This window comes from Sarcophilus harrisii, chromosome 5 (genome assembly GCF_902635505.1).
Source record: "Sarcophilus harrisii chromosome 5, mSarHar1.11, whole genome shotgun sequence".
In the NCBI taxonomy this organism is placed as follows: domain Eukaryota; kingdom Metazoa; phylum Chordata; class Mammalia; order Dasyuromorphia; family Dasyuridae; genus Sarcophilus; species Sarcophilus harrisii.
Window position 1 is genome coordinate 7,501,272 of NC_045430.1, and position 19,250 is coordinate 7,520,521.

The following is a 19,250-nucleotide window of genomic DNA, read 5'->3' on the forward strand; positions in this document are numbered from 1 at the left end:
CTCCGGTGCATCCTCTGTCCATCTAGTCCAAATGAGAAAGGGCCTTCCCGGCCCCAGCCTGAGGAGGAGAAATCACCAGCCTGTCCCTGAGCCTCGGAGCTCCAGGTAGACAGAATGGTTAGGGTCCTTAGTTCCCTTTTGCCCACCCCTCTCACCCTCCAGATGTCTCCCCCAACCTGCCCTCTCTCTGTTTTCTCCGTGGCTGGTATCCCCTCACCAGCCTCACCGGGGAGTGTTTTGTCAGCGGGTCACTGTCCAGGGTCCTGCTTGGAATTTGCCTTACCAGGTCCACTCCCCATCCCTCTTGTGTGTCTCTTCAGTTTTATTCTCTCCAAGCCTGCCAGTGTTTCAGCTCCCATGGCCCCTCTTCCTCCACAGACTTAGGTTCTAGCTTTCTGAATGGTTCTGGCCCCCCTGGGGATGCTGCTGCCATCAGGAACTGTGGGAACCCTTCAGAATGGCTCTTTGGGTGGCTCAGAGGGAATTAGACAGGGTTGGTTTAGCCTCAGAGGGTGAGAGAGCCAGGGTGGTGCAGTGTAAAGGCTGGGCTCGAGTTATGACCTGGACATGAGCACTGTTAGAAACTGTGTGATCCCTCTCTGACCGTTTCATTATCTGTAACATGGACATACTGGTGCTCGAACTATCTAGCTCATAGGGTTGTTGTGAATAAAATGCTTTGCTAACTTGGAAACCGGATAGAAATGGGAGCCGGATGTCCTCTACGGAGGGCAGGGAGGCAGCTTTCTACTCATAGTAAAGCTTTCCCAAAGGGCAGAGGGCTGTCTTGGTAGGAGTGAACTGCTGGTCACTGGAGTTCTTTTTAGCAGTGGCTGGGTGCTCACTGGGGGCTACTACAGAGGGATCAAAGGCTTGAGGCCTTTTGAAGGGCTCTCTGAGGTCATTTAGTCCAACTTGGTAGAGAAGGAAATTGGACTAAATGACCTCAGAGATCCCTTCAAACTCTCCATTTGTTTGATTCTGTAAAAAATCTGGATAGATGTCAGTCGAAATGTGACTTGGGGCTTATGTACGTAAGATCTGTCTGCCCTCACCCCTGTCCTCATGTCTGGCTGCTTCACACAACCTAATTGTGGGTGTGGTGGGAAAGGCCCTGTTCAGAACCTCCAATTCTATTCTTGTTTGGAAGAAAAACCCTGTAGTCTTAGGTTTTAGGCACACATCTGCCAAAGATAATTTTTTAATCAAATTAGTGTAAGCATCTTTGCTTAGAGAGAGAAAATCTGAAGAGACAGAAATTCATACTCCCTTTGAAAAGCTTTCCACCCAAGCCATCCTTGAGTTACAATTTATAGCGTTCAAGAACAAAGACACTTCCTATTATCAAGATCAAAAAGAGGGGCAAGGTCTAGGTAACAATTTTGATTCATCAAAATGACTGTCCCTACTTCTGGCTGTACCTCAAGGAATTATTTCCCTAAAACCACTGAATTTTTGACCACTTTGATCATATTCCTTCCCAGGAGTCTTTCTTCAGCCTGGTCAAAGGTGAAAAAAAAAAAAACAAAACCAAACCAAATTCTATTAATCTAATTCATCAAATATGTACTTTCTTTTTTCTTGTCTGATCATGACCCTAATTAATTTCAGTGGAGTCCTTTCTGGGCTGCTTAAGTCTCTTGAGTAGCTTGAATAGGAGTGATACAAAAGGTTCCAATCAGGATTGGTGATTAGAGAAAGACTGATAAGGACCTGAGACTATGTAGTAGTAATAATATTTTATAATTTGTAGCCTAGAGACAGAATTGTGTAGGATGGAATTAGCTTGCAGCCCTCCCTTAGAACTGAACCTTCCTCAGATGATGGGATCCAAGGCTTCAGAGCATCTCATTAAGTCTTTCTTTACTGGGTGAATGTTCAGGACCTTGTGCCCAGAGAAATCAAGGTGTCATGCAGCCTTTGGCCTTCACCACCCTTTGTGGTTAGTACCCACTTGTGGTCTTGGCACAGCTGGTGATGCTGGTAATACTTCTGGGCACAAAACTTTGAACTGGTTTGAATGTTCAGTGAAGATCCTTGAACATCCTGGACTCTTCATAGACCTTGGAGCCATGATTGTGATCATGGGCTGCCTGCCTCTGTCCCTCTCTGGAGGGACATTTCCTTTTATGTTCATGACTCAAGTCTTGTTCACTCTGTGATCTCAGAATCAGCTTCCAAGTCTAGAGTCAGGATCAGAGATTGCTGATGGAAAAGGCCATCTTGTACCATTCAGATATTTTGTAGATGTCAGTAAACTGAGGCATAAGCAATCCCACAATAAATTTGCCTATTGTTTATTTAAAACTACTGCCTTCCTACCTACTAGAACTTTCCCTCAGGCCATGTTGTTTTTGCACAGTCACTCTGCTAGCATTCTGTCCTCCACTCCGCCAGATTCCACTGTGTACTGTGTCACGAATCCTTAGAGGTTGACTCCCAAACATGTCTACTGTAACTAATTAATTACTAGAGTCACTACATTTTTAATAAGGGGAAGGAGAGAGCAAATGGATTATAGACCAGCCTTCCCCTTGCCTCGCTTCTCAGCCCTAACAGCTGTTCCCCTTTATGATCAGAAATATGCAGGTGCTCAGGTGTGCATTATAGATGTACCTGTCTGGAGGGAGGGTGGAATAAACCCCAATTACTTAGGAATAGACAAGCTTGCCAACAGAGAGGAACTGAGCCAAATCTGCCTGCATCCTGGTCACTATTTCCCCAAATGGACAAATGACTCCTTCACCCCAAACCTGGGATTTTCCCAGCTGCTAGTCCTGGAGTACGACGTGTGGGTTGACTTGTCTGAAGATTGTTCCTTTGGTGGAGCTTGGTCCCAATTCCCCCATCCCCTTCCAAGCCAGGTCCAAGATGCAGGGCCTTAACTGCTGGGCCATCATTCCTCTCTAGAGCCTGTCCACATCCAGTCATGTTCCTCTGAAGAGCAGAGCAGCCTCTCCCATCCTGGAGGTCTGACACTTGAGATTTTCTTCTTAAATACAAATGCCAGATCCCATGAGTTCTTGGCTAACCTATAGAGCAGAGATGACCTGAATCAGAAGCAGCTGTCTGTCTTGATTTGGGTTCTCTGCCTTGTACAGATTCCCAGGATCTCACAAGTATTCAGAGGCAATGGCTAGAATGTGTCCCCAAACCCCTTCATTACAGTTTGATAATGTGTGAGTTTTTGGAAAAATTAACACATTTAATTTCTATCAGCACTAAGAATATTGTCCCCCTCTCTCTTGTGGGTGTCCCTGTTCATTCATTCCTCCTTCTCCCTATCTGTCCCCAATATCTATCCATCCATTATTTTCTCTCTCTGTTCCCTTTCCCATTCCTAGATAGCCACCTGTTATTTCCATTCATTCCAGCTGGCCACTCCTCTCTATTTACATCTGTCCATCCTTCCTGGGCTGCTGCTGAGCTTGTTCTCAAGTCTCTCATGTTCTGAGTCAGATGGAATGAAGGCTTCCATGCTGTGACCTTTAGAAAGGGGGGATTTGTGAGTTTATGCTAGAGACTTGGGACCTTAGAGGCTAAGGAAAGGGAGGGTTGGGTTGGGGACCAAGGACTGTAGGAAGAGAGCGCAGTTGGCTGTGTATCTTCTTAAGAATTCAGAGATGGTTGATCCTGTAACCTTCCACCAATATGCTAGACAGAAGGAAGTATAAGGACACCTAACTCTTGCTTTTGGGGGCTCCATTACTAACCTTCCTGCTTTTGGACAAATCCAATTTTATGGAATAGATTTGCAGTAGTAGTGAAAGGGCAAGGTAATAATACTGTTCTGTGTTGTGAAGCTTTCTCTATATCTTCAGGGAACCCCCATTCTCACGAGTGGGGGAAGCAAAAGCACACCCCTGGGCCCAGAAGCCAAATAAAACAACTTCAATCCCAAGAACAGAACCTGTTCTCATGCCTTTGCCCCTTCCCTCAGTGTCCAAGCCTGCCCTATCCTGGTCACCATCCTAAGAGTTAATGCTCCTCCAGGGGATTTTAGCACTGTCTGTCTGAAATTCAGCCCTGGATCCCCCAGCCTCGAGGATGTGTTGGGGTCTTAGGTCATGATGACAACCCTTCCTTCTTTTCACCAACACAGTTCCCAGTCTCTGCTCCTCTTCCCCCACCTCTCCAGCAACTCAGAGGGTTCTCTCCCTTCTACATGGCTCTGAAATCCTGCCACACTGGATTGGAAGCTTTGAGCTCAACGTCTCTAGAACCTTAGATCGAGGGAGCCTCTATCTGGTCCCAGGGGAGCTTTTCCTTGAATTAAGTTATCAGCCATAATCTCTGCAAATGGGATACTGGGAGGTGTTGTCTCCTACACCTTGCACTGTTGAAACTTCTGCTGCTGCTAGAGACTCTTCCTTCCTGCCTCCTTCCCAAATAAGTCTTCCTTTTGTTCCTTCTCCTGTGGCTTTAGCTTTCAGGCGGGCTATGGCCCCAGGATCCCACAGGCCCTGGCTTCATTTAGTTAGAGGGAGTAAGTTTGAGTCCCATGGTGCCACTTGGGCTCACCTCCCGGATTCTTGTCTGGACCCTCCAGCTTTCAGAATGGTGCCCATCCTCTAGCTATAGTGCATTTCCCTTTGCTCAGCTCTGGATATCTGGTCCATGGACTTGCAATTCTGGACTGCCCTGCTAGTTTGACCAGCCTCTTCCTCCCCATTTCTTTCCCCTGCCAGCTGACTCTCACAACATGTCTCAGATTCATCTGGCCCTCAGGCCTTTTCCCTAGTGACTCTCCTGTGTCCCCTTCCAGAGCATGGGGAGTCCTTCAGTCTCCCATCCTTGGCTCTGGCTTCTGGGTGCCTCTTGCCTAAGGACTTTTTCCTTTCAGACCTTGCAAGTGCAGATGCTGAGGTTCAGTCAGGAGAGCATGGCTAGCAGATGGAAAGGAACCAGCTGGCCAGTGGGTTGAAATGTTGCGGGTTCGAGGGCTCAGTGCTTGTGTGTCTGAGAAAGTTGGTTGGTTTTTCCTAAGCAGTGAGAATGTGAAGGGATACTAGAAAAGCAGGGGGAGAACTGAAGGAAGAAGGGCAAGGAAGAAGCAGAGATGACACATGCATGCATTGGTTTTATATATTTTACAAACAATTCCAGCCACCTTTCTGCCTGACCCTCGTTTTCAGCTCTCTATATGCAGATTGCCTTATCCTTACTCTCCCCCAGGAAGAGTCCCTTGCTGAAAGACTCTTCCATACTTTGAATCACTTTGCCCTTCACTCTTTGACATGTTTGGCACGAGGCCTCGGCACTTATGTTTCTGGGAAGATCGGCTGCCTCTTCCCCAGCTGTGTAAAACAAAGCTTTTATTTGTATTGTTTTGTTTTATTCTTCTTTTTAAAAAAAACTCACTCCTGCATATATGCTCCCATCTTTCACTTGGGTTTGGGAGAACTATCTCTTGCCACTCCCCTTTTAGATGATGGAATATGCTATCTCCCCTCTCTTCAGGAGTCCGAATGCCAACTGATCCACTCCGTAGCCTGGACAGAGTCCATCAGGAGGGGCTGGCCACTAGTCCTGCTCCCTTCCCATAACCTGACTGCCATTCAGGGCTTTGTCTTTGAGCAAAGCCATTCTCATCCTTCAGCATCCTGTCCTGCTGAAGTCTGGGACTTCCTGCTGGGGATGGCCATGGAACAAGCTCTTCTGTCTTCAGAAACATTTGTTGACTTAAGGTGTCTGTCAGGACTCCCCACCTCTGGTCTGTTTTGTTGGCCCCATGGGTTGGGGATGCACTCTAGGCTACCAAGTTGTCATGCCAATGGCCCACTGTCCCCTGAATCTATTGCCTTTCCTTTTTTTTTTTTTTTTTTTTTAAATGGATGCTCTGCTTCCTGTTATATCCCTTCCTTTCCTTGTCACTCCCAAGCTTGGGCTTCCCACGTAACAAAAAACAATTAAATAAAACAATTCAACAAAATCATCCCAAACTAACAGCACATGTAACACTTCATATCCAGAAGACCCCTACTGCTAAAACAAAAGAAGATGCATTTTCTCATGTCTTCTTACAGAGCCTAGCTTGGTTATTATAATTACAGTATTAAGATCTTTTTTTTTTTTTTTTTTTTTTGGTCATATTCCTTCTTTATATTGTTATTGTGATTGAATATACAGTTTTCCTGGGTTCTGCTTACTGTACATTGCATCAGTTTGTATAAATCTGTTTCACTGAATGAATCATATTATTTTTTTTTAATGGCACAATCATACTACATTTAAGTACCACAGTTTTATTTAGCCATTGCTCAGTTAATCAATGAACACCCACTTTGTTTTTAGAGTTTTTTTTCCTGCCACAATAAGTGCTGTGATTAACATTTTATGTAAGTGGGATGTTTCTCTCTGTCTCACCTCCTGGGACTGTGTGCCCAGCAAAAGGATCAAGTTATTCAAAGCCTCAATGTCCTTATCTGTGAATTATTTATATTACCTACCTTTCAAGATTAGGTCTGTAAGACTTGAACCAGAAAATAAATGTACAGCTCTGTAAACTTTGAAGTAGCATTATTATTCTTTTCCCCAAAGAGTAGCATGGGGCACTTAGCCAAAAGTTCACTAAATCCAAGTATCCTGGATCCACAGCATCCTTTTGAATATACCCATCTAGTTCTGTTAACAAAGTCAATGAGAAGTCCAGGCTGGATCTTGATAAATCACTCCTTTTTTTGTTATATGTTCAACAACCACCTTTTCTATCTATTAGAGAATTTTACCAGGAATGGACTTCATGCTCACTGACCTATATATAGTTCACAATCTACATTCTCTTTCCCTCTTTAAAAAAAAATTAATATGACATTGGCCATCCTTCAGTCTTGTGGTGGTACTCCTATTCTGCATAGCCTTGGGAATATAACCCTCTGCTGCCTCTTCAATGGTAGGGTTTACCATCCTTGAAATTGGTCTTATTAAGACTGTTTCACAGGTTTAACATTCATCTTTTATTACCTATCTTTGATTCTGTCTTCTGCACGTCTTTTATTTTTTAAAATAAATTTGTGATTGGTATCTTTTGGTTTCATATCACCTTCATTTCTCGATGTTTCATATCAAAGACAGACCATCGCATATAACCCAAGAAGAATCACAACAAAAAAGGAAAAACCCAGTTCATCAATACTAACCAATTCATCGGAAAAATTTGATGTTATGATCAGTGTTCCTTACCCAGAGCCTCCTGCCCCTGCAACGAAAGGAGGGAGTTATCATATCTCTTCTTTGGGGCCAGGCTCACTTATGATAATTTCACATTGTTTTCTGTCAATTGTTTTGTTTTTGTTGTTTGATATTGTTCTTGACAAGATAACATTGCTGGAATTGTTGTGTTGTTTGTTTTCCTGGTGGTTCTTTCTTAATTATGGCTCTGTTCATATATACTTTCCCATGCTGTTTGGTATTCATTGTACTCCTCGTTTCTTTGAGCACAGTGATACTGGTAATATTCCTGTATGACATCTTGTTTAGCCCTTTTTCAATCTGAGGACATTTACATGGTTTCCAGTTGTTTGTGATTACAGAAAAGGTTGCTATAAATATTTCAGTATTGGGGGAGGGGGGCTTTAAATCAGTGATTTTCTTGGATAAATGCTTATCAGTACCATGTCAGGATCAAAGTGCATGGACAGGTTGGTTACTTTTTATGCATAATTTCAAATGGCTTTTCTAAAAGTTTGAGCCATCACTGCATTAGAGGCTGTTTTTCTACATTGATGGCAAGATTGACCACATCTTGGCCAGTTTGGCTTTAATGTGAAATGTCTGAATGTTTTGGTTTATAGCTACCTTATTTGTAACTATTTGGAACATTCTTTTAGAAGGTTGTTAATAATTTGCAACTTTTTGAGACTTATTTCTTATTATCTTTTGACTTCCAGTGGGGAGTGGTTTTTGGACTTTACAATCAGGTAGCTCCTTTTTTTCTTTTAAAAATTTCATGGTCTCTGGTGAAATATCAGATACTTCAGACAATTCTTATTTCCCTTCTTCACCAGAATTATTTCCTTTTGTACCTTCATAATTTTATTCTTGAAAGTACTCTATCCCAAATGGGCTGATTTTAGGTCATGGGATCTTCCTTTTCCTTTCCACCCTTTGACATCTGTTCTCCCCAAATATAGCATGCATGTCAGATTAGAGCTAGCTTTCTTCACAGGACAAATTTTAAGAGGGAGTAGTCACTTCTCTCTAAGATTACCAACATGTCCACCCCGGCCAGTAATTCCTCCTTGTTCGTGAGGATCAGATTCAGAACAAAAGTTCCCATCATTGGTTCCTCTGCATTTTGAAGGGAGAAATGATCATTCAGTTAAACCAAGAATTCTTCCAGATTTGGGCTTCCAAGTTTTCCTTTCTAGTGTTTTGGCCATCTTAGTTGGGCTTGAAGATTTTACAGAATCTCAGCATCACAGATTTTGATGGTTGGAAGGGACCCTAACAACCATCTAATTCAATCCCAGACAGAAAAAGAACCCTCTTTATCACACGTCCAGATGGTCCTCTAGCCTGTATTTGAAGACCTCAGAAGAGAGGGATCTGCTGCCTCCCTTGGGCCCATTCCATCTGGGGACAGTTCTCATTGTTAGGATGTTTTTCTTGACGTCAAGACTTAATTGGACTCTTTGTAATTTCCTCCCATTGTCTCTGGTTCTTCCCTCTGGGGCCAAACAGAACAAAACTAATCTATCCTCCACATGACAGCCGTCCAAATATTTAAGTACAACTATCATATCCTCCCTTCATTCCTCTTTTTAGGCAAAACAACCCTGTTTCCTTTATATATCAAGGTCCTTCACTCCCCTGGTTGCCCTCTTCTGGACACCCTCCAGATTATCACTGTCCTTAATAGGTGATACCCAGAACTGCACACAACACTCCAGATGACCTCTCTGTTCCTGGAAGCTTCACGTTCTAAAGCTGCCAAAAGCACCTTTTTTTGTTGGCTTGGCAGTGCCACATCCCCCTGATGACTCATATCAATCTTGCAGTCCATACAAAGCCCTAGATCCTTGAGAGACCAAATGCTGTACCTCCAGAATGCTCTCCTTGTGAAGCTGGGCGTGTTCCATACCCAAATGCAGATCTTTACATTCATTTCTACTGAATTTCATTTTGTTAGATCCAGTCCAAGGCTTGAGCCTTTTAAGAGCTTCTAGCTTTGGCATCCAAGGTACTAGTAGCCCATGTTGGCTTGGTACCACCAGCAAATTTAGTGAGCATCTCCTTGTCCTTTTTTATGCAAGTCACTGTTACATGCTTCAAATAGCCCAGGACCCATCCCTAATCCCTGAGGACACCCTATGAGGTACCTTCTGCCATGTTGATATTAAGTCATCGATGACTACTTTTGGAATACATCCAACCAGTTCTGAATTTATCTAATTGTAGGATTGTCTAGGCTACTTTTTTTCCATTTTCACAGGAATAAGATGGAATGTTTTATTAAAAACTTGGCTACAATTTAGGTACATGTTATCTGTAGCATTCTCTTTCTCAACTGGTTTAGTAATACTGTCTAAAAAAGGAGATGAGTTTAGGCTGGCAGGAGCTGTTTTTGATGAAGCCCCATTGGCTCTTGGTCATTATCTCTGCTGTCTTTTTGAGATGTTCATCAGCTATCTCTTTTAATGATGAGTTCTAGAATATGGATAAGGAGGTGTGTTCATTGGATTTTTCTTTATCTCACACACACACACACACACACACACACACACACATAGGTCCCTTTGCCTGGGTTCTTGTAGGATGCAGCAGAAACAAGCTGTAACTTCTTTTCTTTTTAATTATTTTTTCATTGTCAATCCATTCTTTTAATTGAAGCTTTTTATTTTCAAAACATATGCAAGGATAATTTTTCAACATTGACCCTTGCAAAAAATCTTGTGTTCCAATTTTCCCCCTCCCTTTCCCCATCCCCTCCCTAGATGGCAATTAACCTAATATGTGTTAAACATGGTAAAAATATATGTAAACTGAATATAGGCATACATATTTATACAATTATCTTTCTGCACAAGAAAAATATGATCAAGAAGGAAGAAAAATGAGAAAGAAAACAATTCAAGGAAACAACAAAAAGAGCAATGTAGTGATCCACACTCAGTTCCCACAGTCCTCTCTCTGGCTGCAGATGGCTCTCATCATCCCAAGATCATTGGACCTGGCCTGAATCATCTCATTGTTGAGAAGAGCCACATCCATCAGAATTGATCATATAATCTTGTTTTTGCCATGTACAATGATCTGGTTCTGCTCATTTCACTTACCATCAGTTCCTGTAAGTCTCTTCAGATCTTTCTGAAATCATCCTGCCGATCATTTCTTATAGAACAATAATATTCCATTACATCCATATACCACAATTTATTCAGCCATTCTCCAATTGATGGGCATCCACTCAGTTTCCAGTTTTTTGCCACTACAAAGAGGGCTGCCACAAACAGTTTTGCACATGTGGGTCCCTTTCCCTTCTTTAAGATTTCTTTGGGATATAAGCGCAATAGGAACACTACTGTACATTTTGATCAGACTGTTCTTTGAGGAGGTTGGCACTGTATTGGATGAGGCACCCCTTTACTAGAGGTCCTTCATCATAGATGGAGTCATCACATATCAGGGATGCTGTAGAAGACATTTTTGTTTAGGTTGGACTGGATTTCCTGGGCTGTTTTTTTGGCTCTGAGATTGTGTGATTCTGGCAAACATGCATGCTCTAATGTGGGCTTGTCTGATTGAGAGTTGGGAACAATAATGGGACACATGAGAAGTCAAACAGAAACCAGATTGGGGCCAGACTTCTGATCTCATTGGTACTGGGAGCTTCCAGCTGGGGGAACTCTCTTTACCAATAAAGGTCAGTTCAACTCAAAGAGTGTTGCTTAGAGCACTTATGAGTTCAGTGACTTGTCCGTAGTCACATGGAATGAGCCAGTAGATGTCAGACACAAGATCTCAACTTACTGGCTTTGACCCACCTAACTCTCCACTTTGCCACACTGCACCTCCAAAGTAATAAAACATTTAAATAGGGTAGTGATGGAAGGGATTCCATGAGGAAGGATCTCAGGATCCTTCAATTTAAAATATAGTTTGATAAATGTATTTCAACTCAATTGGTTTCCTTGGTAATCCTGTGTATTTTATGACTTTTAAAAGCAGGGACCCAAGACTTCACCAGCTTTCAAAGGGGTCCATGAAACAAGAAGCCATGCCTTATATGGTGGAAGGGAAGCTGCATGCTAGATACTTAAGGCAGGTTTTGAGGAGGCCTTGGTTGCTATACAGGATATATAGGGTTTGGAAAAGGGGGCCTAATGGAGACAAAAATGGGAGTGTTGAAGCCACTCAAGAAAATCCTACTACTTCAGATGGGGAAACAGATACATGGTGAAAGAACAGAATGAGATACAATGGAGAGGTATCTGAGAACCAATAAAATAGTGGCTAGTTTGAACCGCAGCAGTGGAATAGAAGACTGAACAAAGGAGGCAAGTGGAGGCCATCAGTGGGGAGCTATTGGAGGCTTTGGAAATGAGACTACCTGATTGGTGATTGCAGGAGGGATGGGATGTGGGGAAACTGGAAGCAAAGACCCTTGGGAAAAGGTTTTATGGCTGTCCTTTGAGGAGCAGAAGAAGGATTAGATTGGGGTGGGATTGAACAAAGACATTTTGAAGGATGGTTCAACAGGATTTGGTGATAGAGGTGATAGGGGATGGTGAGGGACAAGGAAGAGAGAGCTTGAGATTTTTAACATCTAGAGACTTGTGCCATTTATAAAGAGCGGGAGGGCAGGAGGGCAGTGAACTGTTTAGCCAGGGCCCTGAGGATTGGACATTTGTTTAGATGTGTACAGGTGCCCACACTGTCTTTCTCAGCTACCCAACAACTGTCATAAATTTATCCCTAGACTTGTCATCATCCTTTCATCCACCTCAAGATTATCAATGTCCTTATGTCCAATAGCCTTAATGTCATTCACTAAGTCATCACCATGGGTGATTTCATTCCTGCACACATTCTAGATCCTTTGAGATTCTTCTGGATTCAGCCTTCCCCTTCCATCTTGGGATGGGTTCTCACACCAGCATAATTGTTCTTCTCCAAGCCCTTATATTTGCCCGCTGTTTGCTAGGCAAGAGAAAAACAAAAACAAGAAAGAAAACGATATCTTCTTGTCTTCAAAGGACTTAGTCTATGAAGTGATGTTGGTGTTTACTGATAAATAAATATAAAATTGACATGAAGTAATGTATTATTATTGTTCTTGTCGGGGAAGGGAAGAAGAGTTCGAATCTGGAGAAGCTGGTGCTTGAGTTGAGCCTTGAATGGAGGCAGGGATTCCAAGATATGGATGTTAGGAGAGAAAGCATTTCAGGCAAAGGGGCAGAACCTATGCATAGGTCCAGGAGATAAAATGTTTTGAATGGGGAGTGAGAGTGAGGAGGGGGATAAAGGAAACTGAGGCTGGAGAGATGGGTTGAAGGCAAGCAGAGAAGTTTGTAATATATCTTAGAAATAATGGGAAACCAATGGGCTTCTGGAACAGGGTGACCCAGTCAAATATCTCATTTATGAATATTCAGTTAGTTACTATTTAGAGAACTGAAAGAGATTCGAGGCAGAAAAAGTCAGCTAAGGAGTGGTCCAGGAGAGAGGTCCAAGGGAGAGAAGAAGAGGGACTGAGTTAGGGCAGTGGCTGTGTTGGTGATGAAAACAAAATTGACAATACTTAGCAGTTGCTAAGTATTGCATCTAGGGGTGGGGTCAAGGATGACTGAGGCTAGGTGACTGGAAGGATGATTGGTACCCTAGGATGTATTCAGGCCTAGGAACATTAAGGGAAGGGTCAGGAAGAATTCTTCTTTGAACATAGAGAGTCTTGACATGCTTTTGGGACATCTGGGTGGAATCCAGCAGGGAGGTGGACATGGAAAACTGATGTTCAGTAGAGAGGCTAGTCCTAGATGTATGATCTGGGGGTTAGTAGCAAACTGTTGAGTCCATGAGACTTGATGGGGGCACTATAAGAGTGTACAGAGTGAGAAAAAAAGAAAGCCCAGGAAAGGACCCTTGGAGTTTATCCATTGTTATGACTTAATGAGCTGGCAAAGGAGACTGAGAATGAGTGGTCAGAGAGATAGGAAGATCTTTGGGAGAGAACAGTCATGAAAAGCCCAAGTGAAAGTTGTGTCTAGAAAAGTGATAAGTAATGTCCTTAGCTCATGTAGGATAAGAAGTGGAGACAAAGCTCTTGAACTTGAATTAAGAACTGGATGCTGATCTTGGAAGTAACATTTTCGATCAATTAATGGCATCAAAGTCAAGATTCAAAATGGTGGAGAAAGGATAGCAAAGTTCTTGACACAAACATGAAAGTTAGAAAAGGGGGCACCCAGAGAGATTATAGGGCAAGGTTTCTTCTTTTTTATTATACGTATTTTTATTAAAATTATTTTCTTTGTAGTATTTTATTTTTTCCAATTACATGTGGAGCTAATTTTCAATGTTCATCGAGTTCCCTACTCCCTGCCCCACCCCACCCCATATGGCAAAGATTCTTAATCTGGGGTCCAAAGACTCCCAAGAGGCTCCCTTGGATAGATTTTAGGGGGTCTATGGAAATCTGTAGGGGAAAAATGACATTTTAATTTTTGCCATCTTCTAATTGAAATTCAGCATTTCTTTCAATTATTTCAAAACATGATTCTAAGAGGAATCCATATGCTTCGCACTGCCAAAGAGGTTTATAAAACAAAACAGTTAAGAACTCTTTTAGATAAGAGAATTCAGGATGGAGCCCTGAGTGAGACCCTTAATTAGAAAATTTGTTGAGGATAAAGATCCAGCAAGAGACTTAAGGAGGAGAACAGAGAGAGTCATATGTCATCAAAGTCCAGAGCAGAGAAACTAGCCAGAAGAGGCTGGTCAGCAGCACAGAGGTCAAGAAGGACAAGGACTGGGAACAGACCATCTGGTTTGGCAAATGAGACTGGTGGTAATTTTGGAAGGAGCAGTTTCATTTGAGTAATGAGGTCAGAAGCCAGATTTCAGAGGGTTTGGAAGAGGGAGAAACGAGGAAATGAGGGCCAAGGGTATACCCAGCTTTGTCAAGGAATTTGTGCCTGGAACATAGTAGGCATTTAGTAAATTTTATTGATTGAATTTGATGGAAAGACAAGGAAAGATAGTGTGAGATGTGTTTGTTTCCCAGGGTCTAGCTTCTATTCCACCAATAACCTTTCCTTTTTGACTGTCCTCTTCCTCTCTGCTGAACTTCTCCGTTTCCTTTTGACCCAATGATGGTAGGAATTTGAATCCATCTGGTTTCCTCAACCTCTCTTTTTAGGCAGCGTCAAGAAATGACTCTTAGGTTCATGCCAGTTGCACAAGAGCCCCCACTCCTGGCAAAAGGCAGGGAGGGTCAAGGAGGATGTTATTCCACCTGGTCCCCTGGTTGGTTGCTTTTCTTGGCAAAGTGCCCCATTTCCCAAGGGGACCATTTCTCTTGTCAACACCATTCCCTGTTCTTTGTTCCAGAACGTTTGTCTCATGGGTAAAGGATGGTGATTAGGAATTCCTTTCTGGAACATGAGGATAGATTTAGAAATAGGAACTCTCAGAGGTCATCTAGTCCATGGCTCCTTAAACTTTTTCTATTCTTGACCCCTTTTCATTGCCAAAATTTTTACACGATCCTGGATGTGTAGGTATATAAAAGGGGTATATAATTCAAACATTTACTAATAATAAACCATTTTGCAACCCCATATTTAGTTAAGAGACCCCATGTGGATCATGAACCAATCTAAGAAGCAGGGATCTAGTGCAATCCCCTTATTTTATTGATGAGGAGGTTATATGACTAGAAGGTCATAGGGGTGATAAATATTAAAGCTGGTTCTTGAACCAGGCCTTCTGATTCCAAATGGGATCACATCAGGAAACTTGATTTACCGTAGCTTCCTAGTTTCGCTAATTATTTTTGTTTGCCAGGTGCCAACTCTTCACTCTTTTTATTTTGGCTGATGGATTGAAAGTGCGGTCAATGTCCCTTTTCAATCTCAGTGCCCTAGAATAAACCCCAGTTGCCCTATCCTAGTTAGAGGCTTGTGATTCTGATTCTGCTGCTTACTCCTCCTCTCTTTTTGCTCCAAGATTTGGACAAGCCATTTTCATTCTAGGACTTAGTTTCTTCACCTGGAAAATGTAGGTGTTGAACTAGAGAATTTCTCAGGTCCTTGACTGCTCTATATCTGATGATTTAGTGATGCAGACAAGGAACAGTCAAGATGATTTGGACATAGAAGTTTCTGGCAGATAACAGGGGGAAGCTGGATGGCTCAGTGGATAGAACACAGGTACTGGAGTCAGGAATACCTGTATTTAAAAATGGCCAGCCCCTCAAGTCACTTCGCCCTCTTTGCCTCAGTTTCCTCATCTGTAAAATAAGCTGAAGAAAGAAATGACTCCATTCCATTGTCCTTGCCAAGAGAAGCCCAAATGGGGTCTCAGAGAGGAAGACATGACTCAGAGAGGAAGACACCAGCAACATGGAGTGTCAGGAGTCAGAGAGATGAAGGCAGGGGAGAAGGGCCGTAAGGGAGCAGGTGTCAATGATGGGGTGGAGGTGAAGTCCCCTGGTCCTTCGGCAGGAGCTTTCCAGACTGAGGAGGGTGTGAGGCCGATGACCTCCAGTGATTATCCATCCATCCCCACTGGAACACTCGACCCCCTAGCCCACCTCCCCGTCAGAGCAGTGCAGAGCACTGGGGGGATGGAGGGAGGTGGCCAGCCCAATCCCCAGTCTGCTCTGCTCAGATCCATGAATGCTGATCTCAAACTCTCCCTGGGCCCATCAGTCCACTTTGTCCGGGGCCCAGGCCCCGCTCCCTGGGCTCGTGTGTTGTCCGTCTGTTGGGGCATGTGCCGTGTCCAGGCATGGGCTGTGATTGGGCGGGCGAGGGGCTGGGAGGGGGGGCCATGTCTGGCCACCGGGCTAACACTCTCTCATTGCTTTCTTCTTGCCCCATCTGCATGTGGCTGCTCTGTCTAGATGGGCGGTGGGTCCCGAGCGCCGGCTGTGTAAGTGAGCATGCCCCATCCCATGCCTCTCACCATTCCACGCGGGCCGGGCCGGGGGCGGCCAGGGGGCCAGGCAGGCGAGCTTGGGGTTGGTGGCGCAGGTGGAGCTGCATGAGGCTTGGGTGGCTGAGCTTGGTCGTTGCCTGAGCTGCCTCACCTCTCTGCTTTTGGCCCCTGGGGGCCGGCGGGCGGGCTGGCCTTGGGGGCGGATCCATACTGCGGAAAGGCCCGGAAGTGAGGCGGCTGCTGTCCAGTGCGCCCAGCCTGAATATGCGTCTGGCATGGGTACTGATGCAGCCGCGTTTGCTGTCTTTGTCTGCTGCACTTCAGTCCCAGCTGATCCAACTCCCCCACGTCCCGGCAGGAAGGCAGGTGGGAAGGGGGGTGTCGAGAGTTCCAGGGACCCCGGTCCTGGGAGTGCCTAGGGGATTAGTGTCCTTGGAGCTCTCTGGCCTGGGGGGACGGGGAAAGGGATCTGAGAGGATGGACATAGACCTCCGGGTTCTTGGGGACCGCTGGCCTTGGAGAGTCAGTGCCTGAGGGGCGTCGTTGTCCCCGGGAAATCATGAGCAGGGAGTGGAAAGAGAGGAGGGTCAAGCGTTCAGAGATCTGCCCAGAAGCCTGGGGTTCAGGAAGTCATCTTTAGATGCCGTTTGTCCTTCTACCCAAAGGCCACGGGGGAGGAGGGAGAGACGCGGGACTCTCTTTCCTGCCCGGCACCGTTAGGCCTGAGTAGCATGGAGGACGGGGCCACAAGAGGAGCCGGCTGGCCCCCAGCCCGTCAGCCTAGGTCTCTGGAGGCCCCCTCCTCCTGTCTTCCTCCGACCCTGGCCTCCCCAGGTTCCTGGGGTCTCGGTGCGGCCCCTCCCTTCCCGCTGTCCCCCCCCCCTCCCCCGGCCCAGCCTTGGTCCTTGGCCCTGACCCTCTCCTCCCCCGCAGGCTCTTCAGCAGCCTCGGCGAGCTGAGCTCCATCTCGCAGCAGCCGTCGCCCCAGCCCCAGCAGCAGCAGCAACAGCGCAGCGGCGTGGGGCCCCCGGGGCCCGGGGCCTCGTACACCGTCCGGCCCGGCAGCCGCTATCCCGTGGCCCGCCGGACGCCGAGCCCCGTGAAACCGGCGTCGCTGGAGCGCGTAGAGGGGCTGGGCGCAGGTCCCGGGGGCGGCGTGGGGCGGCCCTTCGGCCTCACTCCACCAACCATCCTCAAGTCGTCCAGCCTTTCTATCCCCCACGAGCCCAAAGAGGTGCGCTTCGTGGTGCGCAGCGTCAGCGCGCGAAGCCGCTCGCCATCTCCTTCGCCCACGCCGGCTCCCGGCCCCCCGGGGCCCGGGCCCGGGCCCGGCCCGGGCCTGGGAGCCGCCCCGGGCCCCGCCCGCCCCTTCCAACAGAAGCCGCTGCAGCTCTGGACCAAGTTCGACGTGGGCGACTGGCTGGACAGCATCCACCTGGGCGAGCATCGGGACCGCTTCGAGGACCACGAGATCGAGGGCGCGCACCTGCACGCGCTCACCAAGGACGACTTCGTGGAGCTGGGCGTGACGCGCGTGGGCCATCGAATGAACATCGAGCGCGCCCTCAAGGCGCTGGCCGACAGCTGACCGCGCGCCCCCGGCCCCGCCCACCCCGCCGGGCGCCCTGCCGGCAGGGCCCCCGCCCGCCCCGCGCCGTGGGCCTCCCCCTCCGCGTGACGCGAGCTGGGTCCCTCCTCCGCGGGGGCCCGCGGGCTGGCCTCTCCGCTCACAGGCCCGCCCGGTCCCCGCCGCGCCCCTCCACCAGACGTCGGTCGGGCCCCACCCCCCTCTTTCCCCGGAGCCCCCGCCCACGCCCGTCCGCCTTTTCTCCCAGTGCCCACCCCGGTATCCCCCAAGCCCGCGTCGCGGCCCCGGGGCCGGAATGTTGCATGAATCGTCCTGTTTGCCGTTGCTCGGAGAGTCGCCCTGTACATTGCTTATCGCCCCCGTCCCCCTGCCCTGCCCCCCCTCCCCCAGCACGTGGTCCTGAAGGGCGGGGCGGGGCGGCCCGGCATGCGGGGGCCGGGCGGGGCTGAGCAGGGCCCCCCCTCCCCCCGGGTTTGCATATTTTTAATCTGCTCTATATTTGGAAGGAGAAAAGGAACAAGCGTCTCTGTCCCGCCCCCACCCCCGGCCCGGCCCGACCTGGCCCGGTCCGGTTCGGCTCTACTCAGTTTAGCCGCGTCGGGCCGAGCGGGGTCCGCCGGAACCGGGTGCGCCGGGCCCGCGGCCGCCACGTCTTCCACCTCCCAGCGCCTTGCGGGGCCCGGCCTCACTGCCACCCGCCCCCGCGGCCCCGGCCCGGCCCGGCGCGGAGGAGGGGGGGCCGGGTCCGCTCCAGCTGGTCTGGGCTCCGCCAACGCCCCCCCGCCCCCCCGCTGAGCTGGTCCCGGCGCGCCGCCTCCCCTCCCTCCTTCAGGTGCTGCAGGAAAGGACGAGTGAGGCCTCGCGCCCTCCGATCCTGCTCCGCCCCCAGCACACGAGGGGCCGCGGCTGGCTTGGGAGACAATAGCCAATAAGGGGGGCAGCGAGGACCCCCGCCCTCCCCCGTCCCATCTCGGGGGCCCCACTCCAAGCCCCGCCTCTCGGTCGCGTTTCACCGTCTCTGCCCCCCCCCCCCCCCCTCTCCCCCAAGGGGCCTCTCCTCCGGATTCAGCGGTCACCAGAGGAGGGGGGCTCCCTCGGCCCCCCACGCAGCTGCCAGTGTCTGGGATCCCCAAAGAGGCCCTCCTCCCTCCTCCATTCCGCCCCTGCCTCGGGGGAGATTGTACGGGAAGCCGCGAGGCTGTGCGCAAGTGTGCCAAGGGGGTGGGGGTGGGGTCGGCGGGCGTGGGCATGCAGTAAGCGATCAGGGCTGAGTGGGCACCGGGGCTCCCGCCGATGACCCAGACCGTGTGCGACTGTCCGGGAAACGTGGGGCTGTGGAGGTGCGTGTGCGTGCTTGCGTGCGTGTGCCTGTGAGAGAATGTACCTGTGTGAGACCGGCCGGCTGTTTGGGCCTGGGAGCGAGTGCCCACGGGAAATGGGCAGGGCCGGAGGGGGCCGCGCTAGTGGCAGGCCGGGCCCGGGCCTCCGGGCCCATTGCCCGAGTGTCCGAGAACGAGCGTGTGCGCACAGGCTTGGCCCCCTCGCCGAGGGCCTGCCCGGC

The 19,250-nt window shown here is 47.9% G+C and overlaps 1 protein-coding gene across 6 annotated transcripts in view; it reads left to right on the forward strand.

Annotated features, from left to right (window-relative positions):
* Nucleotides 1-19,250, forward strand: part of SHANK3 (SH3 and multiple ankyrin repeat domains 3) — a 72,672-nt gene that overhangs the window by 48,029 nt on the left and 5,393 nt on the right. For 3 of the 6 annotated variants that reach the window (XM_031938633.1, XM_031938634.1, XM_031938638.1), the window contains one exon: nt 17,035-17,745. The exons of 1 other annotated variant lie outside the window; for it this stretch is intronic. In XM_031938633.1, coding sequence (XP_031794493.1) covers nt 17,035-17,689 — 655 coding nt within the window. In that variant the 3' untranslated portion in view covers nt 17,690-17,745. Of the gene's footprint in view, nt 1-26; nt 7,024-16,066; nt 16,096-17,034; nt 17,746-19,250 lie in introns of those variants that run through there. 2 more of the 6 variants (XM_031938636.1, XM_031938635.1) reach the window with 2 other exon arrangements.